Source organism: Mixophyes fleayi, chromosome 5 (assembly GCF_038048845.1).
Source record: "Mixophyes fleayi isolate aMixFle1 chromosome 5, aMixFle1.hap1, whole genome shotgun sequence".
Lineage (NCBI taxonomy): Eukaryota > Metazoa > Chordata > Amphibia > Anura > Limnodynastidae > Mixophyes > Mixophyes fleayi.
The window spans coordinates 147,434,995-147,459,760 of NC_134406.1; the positions used below are offsets into that span (position 1 = coordinate 147,434,995).

The 24,766-nt window shown below is 36.9% G+C and overlaps 1 protein-coding gene across 1 annotated transcript in view; it reads left to right on the forward strand.

Annotated features, from left to right (window-relative positions):
* Positions 1-15,814, forward strand: part of MARCHF11 (membrane associated ring-CH-type finger 11) — a 78,063-nt gene extending 62,249 nt beyond the window's left edge. Inside the window, exons 4-5 of the mRNA XM_075211307.1 lie at positions 7,585-7,777; positions 15,341-15,814. Of these exons, the coding sequence (XP_075067408.1) occupies positions 7,585-7,777; positions 15,341-15,666 (519 nt within the window). The 3' untranslated portion in view covers positions 15,667-15,814. The remainder of the gene's footprint in view (positions 1-7,584; positions 7,778-15,340) is intronic.
* The last annotated feature ends 8,952 nt before the right edge of the window (positions 15,815-24,766 follow it).

Here is a 24,766-nt window from a genome sequence, read left to right on the forward strand (position 1 = left end):
TTAAATTTGCATGACAGGCTGCATATTTGTGCCAAATTCATTGGTACAGAAATCAGATAACCAGATGGAGAGGATTATTTTCTTTTTAGCTTGTGTGATGCATTACCAAGCTTGACATAAACTTTCCAGATGAAATAATCAATCTGCTGCAGTCATAAATACGGTGGTGATCCATGTGCATATATTTTGTTTTGGGGATAAGCTGCCACCTGTATTTGTTTATTGCAGAGCCACAGCAGATTAATATAAAGTGCATACTGGATGCAAAGCAAATGAGCTAATTGTCCAATAAAAAACATCTATTTAGTTATTAGGGCAATAAGAAAAAAGTGTATATGTACAATATAAATAGTATATGGTATTGTATACTCTGTGGACCAGTGGAAAAAAAACTGTGTTGTAGCGCCATCTTCTGGAAAATGGTAGCAGTTTGTTTTTTTTGTAACTTGTAGGTGTTTAGATTTCAAGTTGATATTTTTACCTGTATTCCTCTAGGTGCGTTTTCAAAAAAGTCATTCTTAGTAAATAAAGGAAAATTTAGGAAAATTTAGGAAGCATGCCTATAATAGAATAATCCAGACCACTAACAATGGTTGATTTTAAACATAAAAAATAGTTTGCAATGTCTCTAAGGCCGTGCATCAGCTCTGGATTCCCTCTTTAGGTATATGACCTAAAATAAACCTAAAATGCAAGTTGCAACCACTACTAATGTGTATCTGGATATTTGAAGAGCCTGTCATAACTTAAGATGTTTGAATGTCCCCATACAAAAGCAAAGTCGACTCGCATCAGATTTGACTGGGTGGAAAATAAGTTTGTCCGGTTCCCTTTTTGAAGTTTGTGTGAGTCATTGACTGTACTGTATGAGGCAAAGGGCACTATAATCCAGTCATAGCCCCACATCTGAACAAATAAAGAATACTAGTTAAAAGCCCGTCAAAATGACGGAAAAAATAAGAGTAAGAACATGTTGGATCACAGTTATGAGCATTAATATTTGTTTCATCAAAGTTACCGATATGAAGGATGGCGTGGCCTTTTTTTCCACTGACAATGCAGACATTGACATGATATTACCTCTGTGTTGTCCGCTCTTCGATTGTTTTTCTCTGTGGCGGCCAGTTTGCTGAGGAGTCATATTTGCATGGCAATGACAATCAGGTTGGCGTTCTCTTTGTTCATCAGTCATAGTTTGTAGTCGGGCATTATCCGGCTCTGCCCTTCGTCTTTTTTCTGCTGCTTGCTGTGCAGTTACTCTCACAACAGACATTGGCCTTTGTTGCTTAAATTAATTAGTATATTCATATTAAATAGAAAATAGAGTTATAAATGGTAATTGCCACGCAAAAAAACAAAGTAAACCAAACAAAATAAGCTCAAGAAATTAGGACATAGCTGTTCAACAAGCGAACAGACCAGCACATGTAATAAGAAAAATACAAAATTTGATAGAAAAAAATAGAAAGATATATCACAGTAGTATACCCTGCCATATATATCTATATATATATATATATATATATATATATATATATATATATATATATATATATATATATATATATATGTGTGTGTGTATAGATGGTTCTGCAAGTGTGTGGCCAAATTACTCACAGAGCCAGTCACTCAAATATTGGGCCAAACAAGCAGACTGCAATAGGTGTGGCTAGTGTAAAGGATTCCCTGTCAGTAAAATTGTAGTGTGGCCATCACACCAGGCCTGTCAATAAGGTTCTACTACATTATTTGGGCAGCACGGTGGCTCAGTGGTTAGCGCTTCTGCCTCACAGCGCTGGGGTCCTGAGTTCAATTCCCAACCATGGCCTTATCTGTGTGGAGTTTGTATGTTCTCCCTGTGTTAGCATGGGTTTCCTCCGGGTGCTCCGGTTTCCTCCTACACTCCAAAAACATACTGGTAGGTTAATTGGCTGCTATCAAAATTGACCCTAGTCTCTTTTTCTGTAGTGTGTGTATGTTAGGGAATTTAGACTGTAAGCTCCAGTGGGGCAGGGACTGATATGAGTGAGTTCTCTGTACAGCGCTGTGGAATCAGTGGCGCTATATAAATAAATCGTGAGGATGATGATTTGACATGACTCATTCCAATTTTAACGTGTTTTCAAAACCAAGCTAAAGAAGCATACGGTAAAAATACCCACTTCAAAACTAAAAAAAAAATCTGCCCATGTGATACCATCTGCGCAAATTCCATTCATGCTGGGTCACAGTGCAGGGGCCATAGGTTAGACCCTGACACTATCTGTGTGGAGTTTGTATGTTCCGACCAAATGAACCCCATTGGGTGTGTGTTTGTGTAGTCGAGAATATAGATTGTAAGCTCCACTGTAGCAGGAAAAAGAGAAAAAAAATATACAGCGCTATAGATCTTGAAGCTTTTGAACAAAATTATAAATCAAACTATATATAAAATGCCACACATCACTGTTACATGAAAATATTTTTTGTTCTAAAAATGCATCAAATTAACCATAAAATGCACACAATCTATTCTATAAGCATGAACACTGGAGCACAAAACACTTTTGTATTAAATCAACCCCTAGATCTCAGGAGATACAACACATATAACCATTGAGCAACTTCACAACTCAATTAGTAATAAACAAATGGCTCAATGTAAAGTTGTACCAAGTCCCAATCTCTAGACAGTTACATTCAAATGAATAAGGATCTTAAACCCTGAAATGAGATTCAAAATACCTTATGATGTAAACATGTGTCTTTTAGGGAACGCACAACCCACTCTTCAGAAACTTAAAGTCAATGTGCCAAAAGTGATATTATATACCAATACTTGCAGGGATCCCGATGTTGCTCCTAAGATGGCCCAGCCGTCCGCTCTAATAGTTTGCAGCTTAGCAGTGAGCTGTGAATGTAGCAATCTGTTTCCACACTTGGAGATTCAATTAGCCGACAAGTTTCATTGAGATATCCTCAGGAAATTCCTGGCACTTGTTATGCTGCTGGATGTAGCCCAATAATCTGAAAGCTAGTGCACATTTAAAAATTCCATACAGAATAATATGTGTGCTTTCAGTGTTGTAACAATATTAAAATTACGCATGCACATTTTGTTACATGTGGTAACTTCAGAGAGGAATCAGACATTCCATTGGGGCAGTGACAGATCTGAATGATTAAATATTCCCTGTAAAGCAATGCATACTATGTAAGTGGATAAAAATAAAATAAAAGGTAACAATAATTTCAATTGCAAACCTGTTTTTCAAAAAAAGTGTTGCACCTTCCTGGGAGAAAAATTGTAGCAGAAAAACATCTTGTATAACACCACCCTAAAGAAGGACACTGTGAGGCAGGGATTGCTAGACTTTTGTACTTGTTTTTAGAGTAGACTTGATCTACTCTAAAGACAACAAATCTTTTGCAAGCTACCATAGCATATAATAATTTATTAGGTCAAATAGGGAATGAAATGTAAAATAACATCAAATATTCATTTTTAATAAATGAAACAGAAAAACTTGATGACACCGTGTTTTTGGTTGAAGACTTCAGTATCTAGCTTTAAAATTATACATTATGCATGTTTATTTAATGTCTATATGCAGGGCCGCCATCAGGGCGGTATGGGGAGTACTATTATAAGGGGCTTGGACTCACCAGGGGCCCGCAAACGATCCTGGTGGCAGTGAGCTTTTCCTCATTGCCCAGGCAGTGGAAAGCTGATGGCATCTCTATCTCAAAAATAGCTGAATCCCCAAACTCTGCTAATGGGCCTGAGTCACTTGCTAATAAAGTTTGTGCGTTCAGTAATAAGGCCGATTATGCCATGGGGGATGATGGGACGCGTAGTTCCAGCTTTCGCTTCTGTTCCTGAGAGAAGCTCAGGGCACAACGGTACACAGAACAGAGCTGGCAGTTGCAGTGTGCGTGTTGAGTATGGAGAGCGAGATGCAGGAGGCTGAAATAGATTAGCTCCTAGTGCAGGCAAAGGAGAGTATGAAAACGCGGCCAAAAACTATAAGAGAGATTTGCAACAGAGACTGCAAGAGCTGACCCAGGCCAGGAGAAGGATGCTACACCCATTATATGACAGAGACCCCACCATTTTTAGGAGAGCCCTATTATCAAAGGACCCCTTTTAGGCATTATGAGAGACAGCTACAACAGAGACTGCAGGTATGACCCAGAAGTCAGTTTAGATGCACCAGTCCATTTCAGATATTATTGGGTAATCCAAATATCAGAGACCCCACCCTCAGAAAGTTCAGGACACTACTGCAGCTATTAGACTGCAGTGGTGAGATAGGTAAGACACTCCATTCCATTTAAGAGACATCTTTTAGACACTGGTATTTCTAAGCACATTGCTAGTGTTGGTCTTGTATATGCGTAGTAATCATTCAAATAATGTCTTGAGTGGGGTTGTCTGCTGAAGAATGTCCAGGGTGGGAGGATGTCCTATCAGATATCTTTGGAATCATCAGCAGATATATTCTACAACTGGATCTTAAATTTTAATGCATCCTAAAAACGGGACATGTACAATGCAATTCACTGCCCTTAATACAATGCTAAGACCTTATTCAACTGTAAACTGCTGAAAGGTATATAACTAATTTGCAAGGCTTGTGACTAATAAAAGAAGGCAGTAGCTTGCAGTGAATTAGATATAATGCTACACCAAGTTTTTTTTAACTCCTATGATTGATTGTGACCAGCACTGTGGCACAATGGGTTCAGTTCCAACCAGGGCCCTATCTGTGTGGAGTTTGTTCTCCTGTGTTTCTGTGCATGTGCTCTGGTTCCCTCCAACCCTCCAAAGACATATTGGTGGGTAGGTTGACTTCTGAAAAAATAATTAATCTGTGCAGCAGGGAATATAGATTGTAAACTCCACTGGAGCAGGTACTAATGTGAATGAGCACTGTACAGTGCTGTGGAATTTGTAGGTGCTACATAAATAATTGCAAACAAATACATCTGTGAGTGTCAAGATATCTTTCCATATCTAATCTATGTAAAGTGCATCTTTGATAGCTTTGTGATTATTTTATGCTTTTATATATAAAATCTGAAAATAATTTTTACTAACAGCTTTTTAAACATTTACTAATGGATAATATATTGATTGACAGATTATTCATTCTGTTCTGCAATGTATCAGAAAGTGAAACTAGAGGACAGTAGAAGTCTGGAATTGAAAATTACCCTATTTGGGGAACTTTATTTATTGATATATTTTTAGCTTACATTTGTTTTCATATTGAAGAATGTGTCACCAATGATAGCTTACTACAGTTAATTAATGCATACATAGATATGTTCTATGCACTGACTTGAAGTTCTGCCATTTCACCAAATAGAGCAATACCAAATAATTCATTTGGCTGTTGAGACTTCTTTTGTTTTATTTTATCCTCCAATGCAATGGTACTCTTGATCATTACTTTACTTTTAATCATAAAACCATATGAGAAAGTTTTGTTCTGCACTAATGTTGAATTTGTAAACATAAGGGAAAAACTCTCCATAACCATCAGTGAGGTGAATGCTGTTTTATTTTGTAGTGTCAAAAATTGTTTTTACTGATCTCTAATTTTTCCTTCTGATTGGCAAAAATGTGACATTTTTTTTCTTACTAGTAAATTTTCACCACTGAGAAAACAGCCTCTCGCTATTTTGGCTACTTTGGAACTACTAGTCATATGCAGGGCCGGATTAAGGGAATGGAGGCCCATGGGCTAAGGGGGCCTCCATTCCCCAGTGAGGGCCCCCCCCCCCCCGTGATCGGAGCTGATTGCGGGCCCCCCCTCTCCCCCCCGTGATCGGAGCTGCCCGAGCTGACCGCGCCCCCCCCCCCGGCACTTACCTCCTTCTCCGGCGCGCTGTGCTCTCTTTACTGAGGAGATCTCGTGAGAGTGAGACTCACGAGATCTCCTCAGTAAGGAGACTACAGTGCGCCGGCGAAGGACTGCAGGGAAAGTGCTCAGCAGCACTGATCGCGCCGGGGGCGCCCCCGCCCCCGACGGATCAATACTGCTGCTGAGCACTTTCAAGGGCCCCCTGGATGCCATAGGCCCCTGGGCTGTAGCCCAGTTAGCCCTATGGTTAATCCGGCCCTGGTCATATGGAAGGTTGATGCTTAACAAAACAAAACACTTTTTAAAGGCACATTTTTGCACTTTCATTTTGAAACTAAAATAAACAGCTGCAACATTTTATTTGACGTTTACCATCTAGTTATATAATATAGTCTATGATTATATTTCATACAGGAACATGTGTGTGACCTCACTGTAGCATAATATTCTGCGCAGAGAACCATACTGCTGATCAAGGCAAAATAGTATGATGCTCAATAAGAGTTGGATTTCTGCCCTGAACATAGGTAGGAAAAGAAGCCCAAGAAAACACATTGAAGTACATTTGTTCAGTCAGACGCATCTCAATGTGCATCCAGCTTTAAAATAGTAGAATTAGCGTCAGACATGCGTCAGACGTAAGAAGTGCGTATGCTTACATCCCAGGATAGTGTAGAGAGGTGATTTGACAGTGTTAGTAGTGAATGCTAAAGTCACATTACCCTATTTGTACTCAATATAATAATGTAATGAAGTGTCATATATACAAGGGAGAACACTTAAGCCGCAATATAAGTTTCAATATAAAATTTAAATAAATACAAATGACTTATCAAATAAAATTAAATACAAACATATGTTATCACCTTTAAAAATCAAAAGGGAGTTTTCTTTTCTGCAGTAGACCAAATGGAAATATCAATTAGGTAATGCTAAAAGGCGGCAATAATTACATATAATATAGCCACAGCGCTAATGATTTAAGTACTATCATCTGGAGGAGTCACGATCCAAGCAGTCAATCAGAAGCAGCTAGTGCTGCTAACAGTCATCATTGTAACTGCAAAACCTTGCACCAACATTCCAGCATCTCTAAGAGATACGTCTGAAAGGTGTATCTGTGGATGCGTCCACATGTAACAGTGTTGTAATTGCGCGCACACATTCCTACTTTACACGGCCTATGCTTGCTCTCACCTACCTGTGCTATTCCACCTCCCCAGGAGTATGGAGATGCAGGTGAACAATATGCAAAAAAAATATTCAGACTTCTGCATACGCATTCCTGGTGCTCATGCACAGGATGCAAGAAAATTGACGTACGCCCAACTCTACATGAGCCCCATTCTAAAATGCAATAATGTCTCTAGTGGACAAATTATCATTTTACTTATAGTAAAATATGTATAATATGAAATAATAAATGCATCTAGGTGCAAATTTGCTCTACACCACATCGACCAATTAGACACTTTCTTTTATTGTCTAATTTGCACTAGAAATATAAATCTATTGCTGATTAGTTGCTATGGTTCAGTGCAAATTTTGCACTTAAATGCGCTGTTAGTAAATTAGCTCTTTTGTCTCTTATATAAGGAAACGTTGATTTTTTTCCACCACCTGGAAAGCTGTATAAAAGAAACATGTTTTATAATAAAATAAATAATGTTTATTGTTAAAGAGCAAATAATAAGTATTACACTATTTAGTTGATAAACTATTCTTTCTTTTTTAGTGGCAGCGTATTACAGTGACGCTGGTGGAAAAGGTTCAAATGATTGCTGTAATCCTTGGATCATTATTCCTAGTATCTAGTGTGACGTGGCTTCTGTGGTCAGCATTTAGCCCTTTCGCAGTATGGCAAAGAAGAGACATCCTTTTTCAAATATGCTACGGCATGTATGGCTTTATGGATCTAGTGTGTATAGGTAAGTTTTTCAAATGCTTTTTAGGCAATGACTGAATTTGGGGAACTGTATTTATTCATGTATTTAATACATTTATATTATTTTAGCTTCCTTTGTTTTCATGTTGAATATTGTTTTACTAATGTTAGTGTACTACAGATAATTAATGCACACATAATTTGTTCAAGTGTGTTCTTTGCAGTGACTTGAAGACATTGTTATTTCTTTATAACAAATAATTTAATTGGCAATTGAGACTTCTTTTGTTTCATTTTAAGATCCAAGAAAAAAAAGTGGAAGATGTGTTAAATTTGCAAGTCACAGTGTAATTATAAGAAATATTTAATAGTAAGGGATAATGTCAGAGTTAATTATATTTTGCCTATAATCTTAAAACCATATGAAGTTTTGTTCTACATCAATGTTAGATTTGCAAACAAAGGGGAAACATCATATATTAACATCTTCTTCCATAAAGATATCTATGAACATACATATCAAGAGACCCGTATTTCCCGTGTGCTATCATCTGTGAATCACAGCTGTCAATGACAAATTGGATGTCTAGCGAGGCAGGAACTGTCCGTATGGTTCCCACCTTCTTGATCACTGTACATAGCGTTCTATGATGTGTTTAGCTAATGTGGTAGAGTAAGGCCTTTCCACATTAAAAGAAGAAATCCTTAGTGATATCAGCATGTAATATCACTGCAAATTTGCCTCCTGGAAAGCAGACCAATGAAAGGCAATTAAAAAGCACGAAAGAAGATGTTTTGAATTTAACTTTTTGCCCAATAGTAAATGAACCCATTGGGCTTGCAGTTTATTCAGTTTGTTGGTGATCAGTAGCTTCAACTAGTTTGTGTTCTCCAGAAGGACCAACCCTGTATAGAACTAAGAATGAAGAATCATAACTTTGTCATTTTAGCTGTTTGTAAGAACTAGCCACAAAGCTGAATTTTTATGTATTGAAAAACTTTGGACAAATAGAGGGCAAAGTGTGTCAGATAAGATACAGTTTGCTATAAGTATAGAACAAACAGCAATGCAGTAGTGTCAATTTGTCCTCCAAAAAAACAGCGAATGCAATGTGGATCTTAAAAACTTTAATATAAAAAACAATTAAAATTATATATAAACATACTCATATTATGTGCAGATATCATTGATATATCAAGGAAGATACATACATTAGGTGCACCTATGCAACACTTCCCCAAACAGTATAAATATAGTCAAACCTATATAGATAAGCTCACAATATAAATGCAATTGAGACCTCATAAGATCATATCCAATTCAAACTTGGTAAAGATGTACTCATATCACAAGGAGTCCGTGGTGTCTCGGTATCACGTACTTCTGATCACCAATAGAGGGTATACAGAGTCCCGAATTTATCCAAACGATGTCAAAGATTTTAAACGGTAAGTATAATATTAGTCAGCATAATCATGTATAAACCATCGGTATCTGTGCAAAAAAGTCATCCGTAGTAGAAAGCATGAGCTTACCCGATATTAGGTTCAGATTGACATGCTCGATCTGCACTGCTGACTCCGTTACTGGCGAGCCGCCAGTGTGTTACAGTCGGGATCCTCCTTCCGCACTGGACACCAGATTCCTGGTTCCTATGTGTATATGTGCCGAGAATTTGTTCCACTCCGTCCTATGTTATGATGTGTGGTAAGGTAAAAGGTCTCTTGCGGTACTTTCTGGTATCGTCAACCGCCGCTCCAAGATCTTAAATGAACCTTTGCAATTCTGCTATTAACTCCCGTATTGGTGTGAGCTCTGTAAGCTGATTCTGCGAATGAGTAACAATCACCCTGGAAGCTTGGGTAACTTATCTTACGCGTTTCATTGTGTGTTACAACTTCATCAGAGATAGTGATCAAGTCACCCATTTATGTATTATATAGTCTAGGCACAGGTAATTAAGAATCATTATATCTCATACACCTGACATTATACCAATTAATAATTAATTATTAATTAATCCACATTGCAAAGACCGATTTATCCACTCAGAGAAACACCCTTTATTAACAACGTGTCTCTAGCACATGATAAAAACCTTACATTTAACTTAGTATTTTTTCCCTTCTTAGTATTTTTTCCTTTCAGAATTCCTCATTCTTAATTTTTAATTTATTAATCTTGTGTTTGGTACCATATTAGTTACAGACATATTATCTGATGTTCAGTCGGGTCACTAAAAGACCCTTTGATGATAATAATATCAAATAACATCACATAATACAAAGATCTCAACCCTCCACGTCTATTAATCCTTAAGAGAATCTAGAGGTACATAAGGATCTCAAGATCGTATGTTGTAACAATTCTTAATCTTATTTGTTATTTTTTTTTTTTTTTTTGCACCTAATTTTTTGTGTAGATTCTGGCACATATATTAAATGCCAACCTCATTTATTCTGTGACTGCAAGTTTATAATCAATACCAGAATAGAAAACCTCCCTAATAGTTATGGTAATTTTTCGTCCATCATCTGCATGATAAATAAAAAGTGTAACGAAACTAACATACTAAAAATAGCACTAGGAACTTATTCAGTGTAGCGACTACATTTGTATAGTTATATTACGCTAATCGCCAAAAGCCAAAAATAGAGAGTATATACAAGGAATATAAACCCTGCTAACTACTACTCATATCAACATCTCTTCTTTTCTTTTATAGATCGCACTATGGTCTTTAGAGACCAAAATCTCGTATAATGTGTTAAGTTCAGACCTAATACGTACATACATATGTACCGTTTACTATCCACTTGGTTCTAAAAGATAACCATAAATTAACCTCTAATCCCAAACCAAGAATTTTGGTTTGCTATAAGTATAGACCTTTTTTAAAATGTGAGTTTTAAGAGGTCTTCTAAAAGTTCAGAGGCAGGAATTTCCTGAGCTGCACAAAGCCTTGCAGGCATGTGAGAGGAAAAAGAGGAGGGAATTATATTGGGGCAATAGTATTATTATCTTTTATTTATAAGGCATCACAAAAAGATCCACAGCGCTGTACTTGAAATTTACAGTAGTATACAATACACAGGCAGCTGCGATTCTTAATACATTAGATAATCAGTTAGCAGACTAAACATAATAACACAATGGCCAAACATTAATTAAAAGATTACACAGGTAACATGGTAAAGCAGATCATGGTATTTGCAGGACAGTTAGTAAAAGTGAAGGTAAGTCCGATGTGTAGTAGGTTTGGCCTCAAGAAAATGGCTAGGGGACCAAGCCTGGAGATGCAGAGGGTAGTGCAATAGTAGAAGGAGAATAGGTGGGAAGAGGGCCCTGCACGTGAGAGCTTACTTCCTAAAGGGAAGGGGAAGGCACAAATAGGGTGGTACCGTGTGGGGGACTGGAGGTGATACCAGATCTAGTAGTAGCAATAATAGTAGTGTAATATTTAAAGATCTTAATTGCATTTTTGGTAACATGGGCAGATTATAGATATATTACAGACCTTAAGATGACATGATTTTTGCAGAGATGGGATATAGGGACACATCACAGTAAAAAAAACACACAAAAAAACCCCAGAGGAAATAGTTGTGGGGATGTGGCTTGATGGGGATTTATTTATATTTAGGTAGATCACCAGATGGTTATATCATTTTGAAGAAGAAAATAAAAGGAAGGGAGTCAAACAAGATCAGTTCTGGACTTAACCTAATTCTTGTTGTACATATACTCTGAAACGGCAGTGATTTCTCACTAACAATACTGGACTCTTTCCATCATTCTCTGTATAATTTGCCAATATTTTTCCCATTTATATTTCTCTTTATTTTATCCATTTTTTTCTCCTTTACCAATACATGTGTGACTTTCCCGCTTTACCCTCTGTGCAGATTATGTTTTTATTTAACTATTATCGTAACTTTTCAAAAGTCCTCCATCTTTTCATCTACACTCTTCTAGCTATGTCTCTCTGCTCTCTGTCTTTCTACTCTTTATAAATGCTCATTTGATTCTGCAGCTGCCTCATTCTCTCTTTCTCAACCCTTCTGTGTACAGTTGTTTTTATAGTCACAATAACACAAATAACACCAAACTACACAGCTATTTGAGGTCAGTTGTTCATACAGTGTAAGTCAGAATAATCCAACATAGCCAGAATATTGCATGTACCTGTGTTCCTGCATGCTCACATCAGTTCATTTAACTAATATACACATCCACTAAACTGGTTCCCGACCATTCAGTTTGTTTATGTATGTCATGTTTATGTATGTCATAGCAGTCACTGCCATTTTGCCTGAATAAGGAACCTGCAACCTTCCATATCATAGTGTTACAAGACTCACAATCCGTTCCTCTTCATAGCTCAGTCACACTAATTAATTTCCAAAATTGTGTAGCGATAGTTGATATGATATTTATTTAGTGCTTGGTATTGAGAAACACTGATGCAAATCAGCTGCAATGTATGCTATGAGAATGTACTTAAAAATCACATTTGCTTTATTGTATTTGATTACAATTAATTAAGACAAAGCCTGGAAAAGACAACATGTGACATTTATTGACATTTCCACAGCAGTGCATACATCATTAAATCTCTTAGTTTATAAGTATTAATTGCAAAGCAAGCTGACCAAAAATTCATTATGAGAAGGGCATGAGTTACTGCAGGCCATTCAAGTATTGTTTCACATTTAATGCTGAAAGAGTCAACAAACAGCCATAGCCAAAGGAAATAACAAAACAATTGCTAAGCAAGAGGGATTTCCTCATTGTGGTTTATATTAACAACACTTTCAAAATAACACGTAATAATATTTTTTTATCAGTGAACATATAACAATAATAAAAAACAAGCTTATATATATATATTATATTAAAATATTATGAACCCATGACTTGTGAATGAGTATTATAGTGCTCTTATAAATCTTCCATTGAATCCGTTAATTTGGATTTAAAGGGGTAAAGGTCATCTTAGAAATAAAGCATCCAAAAATAGTGATATTTATGCATGCTTAGGTGGTCTGAAGTAATTTTGCCATCCCTACTGGAAATATTTATTTGATGAAGCCCTACTATCTGCTTATGGAAAGGCTAATGAAGTGAATGTAGAGAAGGAGAACAATGATGGATGCTGCAAGTCTAGCTTTGCCTTTAATTATGGCCGTTTTCGCAGGATTATAGCAAAATGAAGTATTAGACCTATTTATTAATCCTGTAACATTGTAATGGTGGAGATATCACTAGACTTTCTACAGTGCACTAGGCTTATTTATCAAGCTCTAAAATGCTTACCTTTTCAGAGCTTGGTAACGCCATCCGAGGATGGCGTTAATAGATGTAATCCAATGGAACGCTCTTATGGACGCGCGTGTACAATTTATACAGCCTAGGAGAGACCCCAGAAGTAATCTTTTGCCACTGTGATTAGAAATATCTTACTTTTGCAGTCTTCAATGGAAGAACCGTTTATCTGAGGCGCTGTCCCTGTATGACTATGTTTGTAAATTGCTGTATTAATGCATCTCTTCTTGCTGTGAAAAGCGTTGATAAAAGATGGCTAAAATTATGAAAATTAATAAATAGGCTGCTGTGGAGAAATATTGACACATATTGGAGGGTTTTCGAGCATGAATAGTGTCAGTCTAAGGTCTGATCACAGCATTTCAACTGGATTCAAGTCAGGACTATGACTAGGTCACTCCAAAACCTTAATTCTTAATTTTGTTTCTTTTGAGTCATTCAGAGGTGGACTTGCTCTTGTGCTTCGAATTGATGTCTTGCTGCATAACCCAATTGTACTTAAGCTTCAGATCACGGACTGATGATTGGAAATAATCCCTCAAAATTTATTATTCCGTCAATTATGGCAAGTTACCCAGGTCCTGAAGCAGCAAAGCAACCCCACACCATCACACTACTACAACCACCATTTTTCACTGTTGTTTTGATGTTTTTATTGTGGAATGCTGTGTTAGCTTGACGCCAGATGTAACAGTACCCATGTCTTCCACAAAGTTCTAATTATGACTCATCAGTCTACTAAATATTAATCCAAATGGTTTGGGGGGTTATCAGTGTGTTTGTTGGCAAATGTGAGATGATCATTTATGTTCGTATTGGTTAGCGGTGGTTTTCGTCTTGCAGCTCTCCCATGGATACCATTTTTGTCCACTCTTTCTTATGGTGGAATCATGAACGTTGACATTAACTAATCCGAGGAAGGTCTGCAGTTCCTTATATGTTTTTCTGGGTTCTTTCTGGATGAGTCGACTGTGCGCTCTTGGAGGAATTTTGGTAGGCTCAGCCACTCCTGGATAGATTGGAAGATTCACCACTGTTCCAAGCTTTCTCCATTTGGAAATAAAAGCTCCCACTTTCTCTCCTGGAATTTCTTTTGATCGCGGCATAGCGTTCTACTTGCTGATACCTTAAAAACTTCCCATTGCTGGAAATGTTATATTTTAGTGATATTTAGATTCAACAGGGCTGGCAGTAATCAAGCCTGATTGTGTCTTGTCTAATTGAAGCAAATTATCAATTCAATTTGATTCATTGGTTGAATGAGTAACTACTGGGGCAATTACTGTTTCACACAGGGCAGTTGTTTTTAAATAACTTTTTCCTTCAATAGATGAAATAAACATTTAAAAAATGTATTTTGTGTTTACTCAGGTTGTCTTTATTTTATATTCAGTTTTGTTTGAAGATCTGAAACAATTAGATGACAAATATGCAAAAATAGAAGATATCAGAAAGGGGGCAAAAACTTTTTCACAGTTGAAAAAACCTGGACATCAAAAAAATTGTGCATTTACGCCCATATGTTGAGATCCCGTGCACGTTCGCACCAGTAGCATATGCACTCATTTTACATCAGGCACACATCACAGACATTTACTTCCCACTTGTGCCCATGTTTTTATTCATTTGTTTACGTGCAATAAACACATTCACTATTAATAAAAACTTAAGAACCCAATCTTAAATAGCTGAGAGAACTCCCTGTCTCGTGTACTACATTTTATCTTGCTTAAATATGCACACAAAAGCATAATATACGCCTGGTCTGCATCCATTCACAATTGTACACACCCTTACTGTATGCAGCCTACGTTAGAACACCCCTATCCAATCTCTCAGTTGCAGAATTGTGCAAATCTGCATGGGCACATGTGTGTGCTCACTTTCTGGGCAAGCGCAGAGTGATTTCACACAAGATACGATGCACCAACTGGGATAGTACTCACGGCATCAGCCCCAAAGTATGCATCTTTTTATAACAAATCTTAAGTGCCCATCTTTGACCATTTGATATATTTGGAGGTATGTATTTATTGGAATTAATAAATATTTTGGATCTATGAAACTAAACTGTTACGTTTGCTAGCTCTGTATATAATAGCAGTAAACAGATGCACATGTAAGGAAAACACAAGTCATTGCCTTCTTCCTTCATTTTGTTTATGTTTTGTTTTCAGCTTCTCATGAGTTTTTCTTTCAATCATCAGCACTTTTAATTGTTTATTCAATAAACGTTAACTTTTTAAGCCTGATTAAAATATATATTTCATGTGATTGTAGGTTTAATTATCCATGAAGGAGCGGCTGTGTATAAGGTCTTCAGAAGATGGAGAGCTGTGAACTTGCATTGGGATGTGTTGAATTATGACAAAGCAACAGACATAGAGGAGAGCAGCCGTGCAGTGCCTTCAACTAGTAGGACATTGTGGTTACCACTGACTGCATTGCGATCCAGGACCTTGGTTAATTCTACACAGTTAAGCTCTCCCCGATTGCAATGTGGATATGTACTGCTACATTTGTTCAATCGAATGAGAACTTCTCCAGAAGAATCCATAGAGGACAATACTTCTGGTGAGGTTGTTATGAGAGTGACTTCAGTATAAGGAAGAAAACGTCTGTTCTGTAAAGACAACTACAAACATTCCCCCAGGCTGTGGACAATGTTTTTGAATGTTGGTGCAATGAACCCAAAGCACTTTTAAAGTATTTAAATATATAATAAAACATTTTTTTAACTTAATTCTTTTTTATAGAAGCTGTTATATTAAAAATACAGTTTTCAGATTCAAAATATTTTATTTGGCTGTTTGTATTTTTTATACATTGTGGAACAGTTGTACTTAGTTTATCAAAATGGGTATGAGCAACATCAAATTAGTGAAGAGTGAATTAGATTTGAAATATATTTTTATGAGCATTTATGAATGTTTTTATTAAGTGGGCAGTTTTGTTTTGATTTTGTCCTATGTTCTAATTGTGTCACAAGACATACGAGGTATGTCTATTAAATAACGAGATAGTGATTCCACCCAGTAAACAAAGCAGTCAGAACCGGTTATAACTGCATATGTAGTAACCTTGAACCTGTCTGAACCTGCATGACAAGCTGCAACACTCTATGACGTTTAGTTTATTGTGAGTCGCCATTTAGTTTGGTTGTGTTCTCTGTAGAGTGCCGAAAAGGTTTAAAAGTTGAACAATGTGTTAATTTGAAATTTTTAGTAAAATTGCACAAAACACCAACAGAATGTTTTCAACTGCTTACTACGGCCTATGGGAATGACTGCCTGTCTTGTGTGCATGTGTTTAAGTGGCACAAAAGATTTAGCGAGGGACGTGAGAATGTCGAAGATGATGAACGCCCTGGACGACTTTGCACTTCAAAATCAGATTGTTCTAAAAGACCGCCCACTCAGTGTTCGAATGAATCCGTGAACATTGACAAAGACACCATATGAAAAATTTTGCGTGAAGATCTTAACATGACAAAAGTTTGTGCAACGATGATCCCAAGAGTTCTCACACCAGAGCAAAAAGAACGTCGTAATGAATGTTGTGTTGACATTCTGCAGCAACTTGACATAGATCCAAACCTGTTTCATAAAGTAATCACTTGTGATGAGACCTGGATCTTCCAGTACGATCCTGAAACCAAAAGACAATCTATGCACTGGAAAACAACGTCATAACCAAGAATGTAAAATGCTTGTCAAAGCAAGTCAAAATTCAAGGCAATGCTCATTGTTTTTTTCGATATCAAGGGTGTAATTTTGGAATAATGGGTTCCAGAAAACACAACAGTTAATGAGTATTATTATAAGGAAGTTTTTAAAAAGCTGAGAGAAAGAGTCAGAAAGAAACGGCCGCAACTGTGGAAAAATGGTTTCTATCTTCACCGGGACTATGCGCCTGCTCACACAGCACTTTTTGTGAAGCAGTTTTTGACCGACAAACACATTACTACACTTCTCTATATTCACCTGATTTAGCACCTTACGATTTTTATCTTTTCCCAAAACTTAAATCAGTGCTTAAAGAGACAAATTTTCCATTAGTTGATGCTATAAAGAAGAAAATAGGAGATATGTTGAAACAAGTGACAGAAATTGATTTGCTCCATGCCTTCGACCATTGGAAACAAGACTACAGCGATGTATAAGTGCTAATGGGGAGTATATTGAAGGGGACAAATATTAAATTTGTAATACCAATAAATAAAGGTGAGTTATTTAATCAGTCTCGTTATTTAATAGATATACCTCATAAATCCTGTTAACAGTGGACACAATTATGGTAAATCAATACAGTAATAAGGCTAAGTTTGCATTTAGATTTGGAAACCAGAAAAAAAATCAGATTGAAAACCTTACATGAAATTGCTCTATTATGAAAGTTTTCATACTTATTCTAAAGGGAGTCTTATATTTTTTAATATGTCCCTTTGTATATGTCTAATGTAAATGTTGAGGGATGACTGTATAAGAATATTATAGTTTCTGTGATTGTGCTAGTTAGTCTATTTGCAGAGCTTACCCTTCATCTGAGATACCTTTAACTGTCTTTTTTACACATAGATCTGTCAATCAATTTGAGGTGTGATAATCATCTCGCAATATAATAGTTTGGAGAGGTTGAGTACTCGATTCCGAAGACCTAAATGCTGACAACAGTTTCAACGGTATTTGAAAAGCGACAGATGTAATTGGCGACTTGAGTAAAATTAGATGTTTTTAAATAGTGACATACCAGAATTCAGAGAAACAGACATCCTGACAGTCAAATTGAGGTCACTGGTAAGGGCTGAGGCTATTAAGGGGGCAATGCGAGGATCCGCCAGCTTTATAATGTAGAACTCTTCCTAAAAAACATTATACAGCCAACGGGTCCTCACATTGCCTCTTTAATAGCCTCAGCCCTTACAAGTGACCTCAATCTGACTAATAAATAAGACTGAGTTTGTCCATGCATAAATGAGCCAAAATATTTTATTTTTGTCACTTAAGTAAGGTGCACTGGAGAGGACCATACATATTTCAGAGAACAAAGGGCAAATAAGTGTCAGACCAACCCCCTCATTCTGTTCATAGCCTGCAGAGAGGGATAACATAAAACAATGTCTAATACATTCATTACACTGTGAGAGGCCCAAATAAGCAGATACAACTTTCAGGTTGCAGCCCCTTTATAACAACACAACTTAAGCACTAAAAAAATGACATCAATTTCAATGAATGATTAGCTAAACTGCTAAAGTTTCATGGTATCTATTTAACAGTGATGATATTCATTTCATTGCAGGATGTGGCAATTAGATTAAAACTCCCATAGCTTAGAAATAGCAGAACATGAAAATGTATTTCTGTGTTTACTGATTGTAGCCACCATACATTTAGGGGCTGATTCAAATAAAAGCGATGTGCTGCCTGACACCACTACAATGTCTGGCTATGCACATTTCAGGGTTCTAGGGTACCCCGATATTGCAGATTTTCCTTTGCAGCTCTATGAGATGCAAGGAAAAATCTACAATGTTGCTTAGCAACGGAGTGCCTTCGTAATAATTCCAGACACATAGCTTTCAATTGAATGAGCCCCTTTGACTCATATTGCTTATTTCCTCAGAAACCAGACTCCTGATATTCCTTAATTAACAGGATAAGTGGGGATATTTTTGGCTGCTCTTTCAGATTGACCCCTCGCAAGGAGCATATTTAATTAACGCAAGCTCCAAGGTGGAAATGTCTTTTATTTAATCACAAAAAATATTTGAAATGGTAATTCCTATTCAGAATCCAAGCATTTAACCAATAAAGTCAATAAAGTTCATAGTATGGTCATTTTTATATGAAACTCACACCTACATTTTGTATGGTCTTAACAGTCCCACATTTATGTTTTTAGATGCTTCACATTTGTTTTTGTCCATTTAATAATATTTTTCTATATTGACATGAGAAATGTTACCTTCATATTTAAGTGAGCAAATTCAGATATTACAGGTACAGAAGTAATGCAGTTATATCTGATTTAATTTCATAGGGTGTGACACAATGGGCCTGAAGCTTAGTTGAACTTACATCACTTTGCGTAGTGGAAATGACAAAAATTGCACTGCGAAGAGAGCACATGTATATGCGTGTATGCAGAGCTGCATGAATCTGACACTTGCGCCTCCTTACAACTGGAGAGACAGGACAGCGTAGCAAGTGGCAGTCTAATGTAGGCCAAGCACAGGAAAGGCATGTTCATGCATACTGAGGTAGACCAGTATGGAGACGCATATACGCCTGTCAGAAGCCATATCTTTTGCACCTGCAAGAGGGCAGGTCCAAATACAAGCTGATGATGATGACGGTTGTTAGCACTAGCTAGTCACTTTTGATTGGCTGCATCTGAAATTCAGCTCTGAAGCTGATAGGTGCTTTCTGCATTAATCGTGAATGTATTATAGGAATTTTTGGGCTTATTTTTATATCAGGCCCAGTGTTTGGTGTTGCTGATGCCAGATTTATTTAAAAGATCATCACAATGATGGTTTTAAAGTTTACAATATATATTATTAACTGTCAAAACAGGCCAATATTTTTTATTATGTAGGGTCTGCTGAGTACAAAAATATAATACATAGAAATAAAAAGGATCCTGTTTGACTTGATTTATAGTCTCAGTTTTCAAGGTCTAGGCCTCTCTACTAATGCATTCTGGATTGCAGTAGTTGTACTATGTTGCACATCGATTATATCTCTTGTCAGATAATGTGTTTGTCAAGGAAGGTACTTTCTTTTGACACAAGTAGACATAAAACATGATTCTCCTTGTGTTTATGAACTCGCTAGTCTAGTGAGTGATGAGTGCTTTTCTGTAAAATGTTGTTTGGCTTTGTTGGTTTCTTGAATAAATCAGTTAATAAACAATGAAATATTATACAAATGTGCACATCTCCCAAAATCACAATCTAAGCATCATGGTTTAATATAATGGCAATATGGTCAAATCTATTATATCTTCTATGTTCAACAAATCTGTCCCAGCACCTTTACTAAATTACAAAATGCCACACAGTGAACCTAGTGAGAAATACGTTCTGAATATTGTCAACTACTATCCAGAATAAATCACTGTCCAAAACACTATTATTGTGACAAGATTTGTTTAATAAAATGTTCATACCATATGTGCTATACCCTAAGCAAGAGGACATATGTGTTGTACAGCCAACAAAAATCCAGGCATTTGCATTGACTGCACATCCTGACCTATGTTCATAGCAGAGATATGCTGATAGCCCTATACCCAAACTCTACACTACCATCACATATGGTTGGCCTTCCTGTGAAGGGTTACTCTGTAGACAATATTGCTAGTGCTGTTGGCCGCCATCATCAGCAACTATTTACACCTGCCCCTTACCACCTGCTTTCTTAGACCTATACATATCTTTTTCCTAGTCCCTTTCCTAGTTCTTTTTTTTTATATATCTATGACTAGTACTTCTGTTTCCATTCTCTACACTCTGTATTCCATGTTGTTATAAATAATAAGGTTTTTTACAAAATATTGTGATTATCAAGAATTTGTTATACTTGTTACTAGCAAATATAATTCTATACAAAAAATAATGACAGTAATACAAAGATTATAACATGGAGTATAAGTCTGCATTTTGGATGAAATGTAAAAGAAAAAGAAAAAAAGCCACTGTATATACAATGGATCTGATGCGGAGTTGGTTGCAAATTGGGCATCCATAAAAATAGGGTAAATATATTATGCTGAATTGCACGCAAATTAAGATCCGTGCCAGTCTGCACCAGTAGTATATGCGCCTGGTTTACCCCAGGCACACATCAAGACACTAATGCCCCTTTTGCGCCCATGTTCTTATTTTATATATAACAAACTCATTCCGTATTAGACATCAATAAAACTGCTAAAACTTCTCTAATACAGCTAAAACAACTCCCTGCCTTGTGTATGAATAAAAAAGTTATGCTTAGACACGCAAACAAAAACATAGTATATGTCCAAGCGACAAAGAAATAGCCAATTAGCATCAGTGGTGCAATCGCAAACAGCCAATCACAGGGAAGTGGTCATATAACCTTTACCTGCAACCGTTATACTCTTTTGTGCTGGAGTAGAAGAGGAGTTCAATAAAGTTTTATTCTGTTTTGAACTGAGATGGCCTGGCGCCCAATATTTCATTGCACGGCATCACACCACTGCACTAGAGTCTGTCCACATGTGACTGTTAAACACCCGTATATTCGGGAGGGTCCTCTGGTATTGGTTGCCTGTACTCACCAGAAAGCCAGAGCAGAACGTACTGAATGTAATTTGCAATATTGCAGGGAAGCTTTGAGAACATTGTCAGTCTGCTAAAAGTAACAACACAGTACAAGATTTTGTCTACACTTTTAACTATTGTTATTTTTGAACTTCAATCTGCACAAGCCCTTTAGAATATATGGGAAAATATAATATGTTCAATGGGGACAATAATTACATTGTTGATTTAAAGAGGAATACATACACAAGGTTTCCACTATATTAGGTACACCTTTCTAGGACTGAGTGGGATCCCTGTTTTCCCTCCGAACAGCCTGAATTCTTTGTGAAATGGATTCAACATGGTGCTGGAAACATTCTTTAGTTGCAGATTTGTTGGCTTCACAATCATGCAGTCAGTCTCAATTTCCACTACATCCTTATGATGCTCTATTGAATTGAGATCTGCCTATTGTGGAGGCCAGTGGAGTACACGGAACTCATAGTCATGTTTGTGGAACCAACTTGGGATGATGTGCTTTGTGACATGTTGTGTTGTCCTGCTGGAAGTGTAGCCATGAAAAAGATGGGTAGACTGTGCCCATAAAGTGATCCACAGGTAGGCTGTGACATTTAAACCATGCTTAAATGGTATCACAGCCAGCCTACACCATTGCCATAAGGCAGGATGGATCCATGGATTTTTGTTGCTAATGCCATATTTTGATCCAACCATCTGCATGTTGCAGTAGAAATAGAATTAAAGGGCTTCCACCCTCTCCTGGCATAAAGCCCAGTTTTTGATCATGTTTTTGATCATGATCAACCTACAGGGGATTTTAAAGGTGGAGATAAAACATATCAGGAAAAGGGAGCACCTGAATGGATACAGGAATGGACTAACTACTCATGTGGCGCCTTCACCACAAGACATCACACTCCATGCTTTCAAATCTGTTGCTGCCCGGTCATCAGGAGATTAGCAATGCCCTTTAAATCTGCATTCTTGCACATTGGTTACATTTTGCAATCACAGTTTACAATTGGACCTTTGTTTGAATCATTGCAGTTAATTTTTAATTGTGAGCATCGGGTGTCATAAAAGCATGTACAAATGAAAAATGAGATTGTTTACGCTGACAGCAACATTTTTTATCCTTAACTAAATCATTGTCTCTAGAGAGAACATAAGAGTGAACTGTACAAGGATAGACCAAAAGATACCGTGAAATTGTATTGCTCTTCTTCTAGTTTTGGAGAATTAAATATAAACATTTTTAAACCTTCATCTGGTTCGCTGTTTTCAATTTAGTCTTGTGGTGCATGTTGTCACTTAAATTCATAAACTGCATCATCATTTTGCTATTTCTAGTTAGTTACTTTTCTTATGCCCTAAACTCAAATATCTGGTTTTAGTCTACACATCTTCATCTTGACAAGGCTAGTTGCCTTAGGCAAAAAAAAATAATTGTTTTGAAAATCTGTCTAGTATCTTTAATCAGCAACATTGTTTGTGTCTTTAAAGTGTTACACGCTAATTCTATGAATGAATAGCACCATTTATATTTTGGTTTGGTTCTTGGATATTTTATGTACATTTGCCTTTGCAGTATAAAAGGCAGTTTAGAATTATGCGATTGGCAATTGAAGTCTTTTGGGATTTACTTTACCCTAATAAAGAGAGGATTTGGTAAAGTTCAGCTAAAAAGCAGTATGAATAATGTTAATAGTATTGGGATAGCCTAAATCAGGGGTTCCGTTGATAAGGTTGGCTATACTACCATATATTGCAGTGGGTGTAAAGTGGTGATTGCAGTATTATTACTTGTGGTCAAACATCTTGCAATACTACTTACCTGTAACACAGGTACACAAGAAGGGTAGAACAGATCCCACTTTTTCTTGTTTTTCTAATCACCATTGTATGATTGCCGCTATAGAGTGTGCCACTCTCTAATTTGTTGCTCCCTTTACTAAGAAGCAGTGCAGCACTGACTACAATGAGCCGTTATTGTATGGGGACAACCAGTGCCGTAACTAGACATTTTAGTGCCCTGGGCGAGACAGGGCACCGCCGCCCCCATCTAAGTGGGAGTGGCATTTGACAAGTGGGTGTGGCCAACCTAATGTGTGGGTGTGGCTAGCACTTTACTGAAAAAAAAATCATATATATATATATATATATATATATATATATATAAAAACAGGGATACTCTGCACTCTCCAAACACATAATTAATGCTGTACTAAATACTGTTCTATATTAAAAACAGGGAATGTTAGTTCCACATATTGCAATATATGTTAAGCTGACCAACTCACGCCAAAGTCTTCCCAATCTGGTCAGTCCTAACATGATCAAATGCTATGATCAAAAAAACAGGGATACTCTACACTCTCCAAACCTGTTTTTTTGTCTATACAATGTGGGCAACCCCCTCTTGCACCCCAATCTGTACATGGTGAGTGCAGAGGATCTATGTCTGTTTCTGTTTATACAATGTAAGTCCCATCACTCTTGCACCCCATTCTTTACATTAATTAATTCCAACTTGTGTCAGGTGAGTCCCAGGTCTCCCATGGCTGCTAGTGCTTGGGAAAGACTTGCCTTTAAAAGCTGTGTGCAGGTAAGCCTTACGCCCAGATAAAATAGCATAGCATTTGATCATGTTAGGACTGACCAGATTGGGAAGACTTTGGCGTGAGTTGGTCAGCTTAACATATATTGCAATATGTGGAACTAACATTCCCTGTTTTTAATATAGAACAGTATTTAGTACAGCATTAATTATGTGTTTGGAGAGTACAGAGTATCCCTGTTTTTTTGTCTCTACAATGTGGGCAACCTCCTCTTGCACCCCTGTCCGTACATGGTGAGTGCAGAGGATCTATGTCTGTTTCTGTTTTATATATATATATATATATATATATATATATATATATATATATATATATAAACTTAATTACAAAAACTGCAGTGGGCATGAATTTAAGGGAGGGTTGAAGTACTTTTAATATTATGAATTTACTTCATATAATGAGAGAGAGCCCATCCATGGTACACACTAAAAACATTCATTCATATACAGTTCTCCCAACACTTTCTGAGCACTGTGAAACATCGTAACACAACTACAACCATCCAAAATCATATTAACCGCTCAGTGAAAATAGCCAGTGCAAAGCATCTGTTCAGAAATTTAGCTGAATTCTTTTTAAAGTGTTATACTGGAAAATGTTTTAATGGTATGATTTATTCATTATGTTGTTGCATGAGAGAGAGAGAGAGAGGTTTTTAACATTAACTTACAAAAGTCTGATGCTTCCGCCCATAAGTTCCGCAGTGGAACGCATGTGCGTTCCACTGACAGGAAGTTCGGCATTTGGAACGCAAACTTGCATTCCACTGCGGAACTTATGGGCAGAAGCATCAGA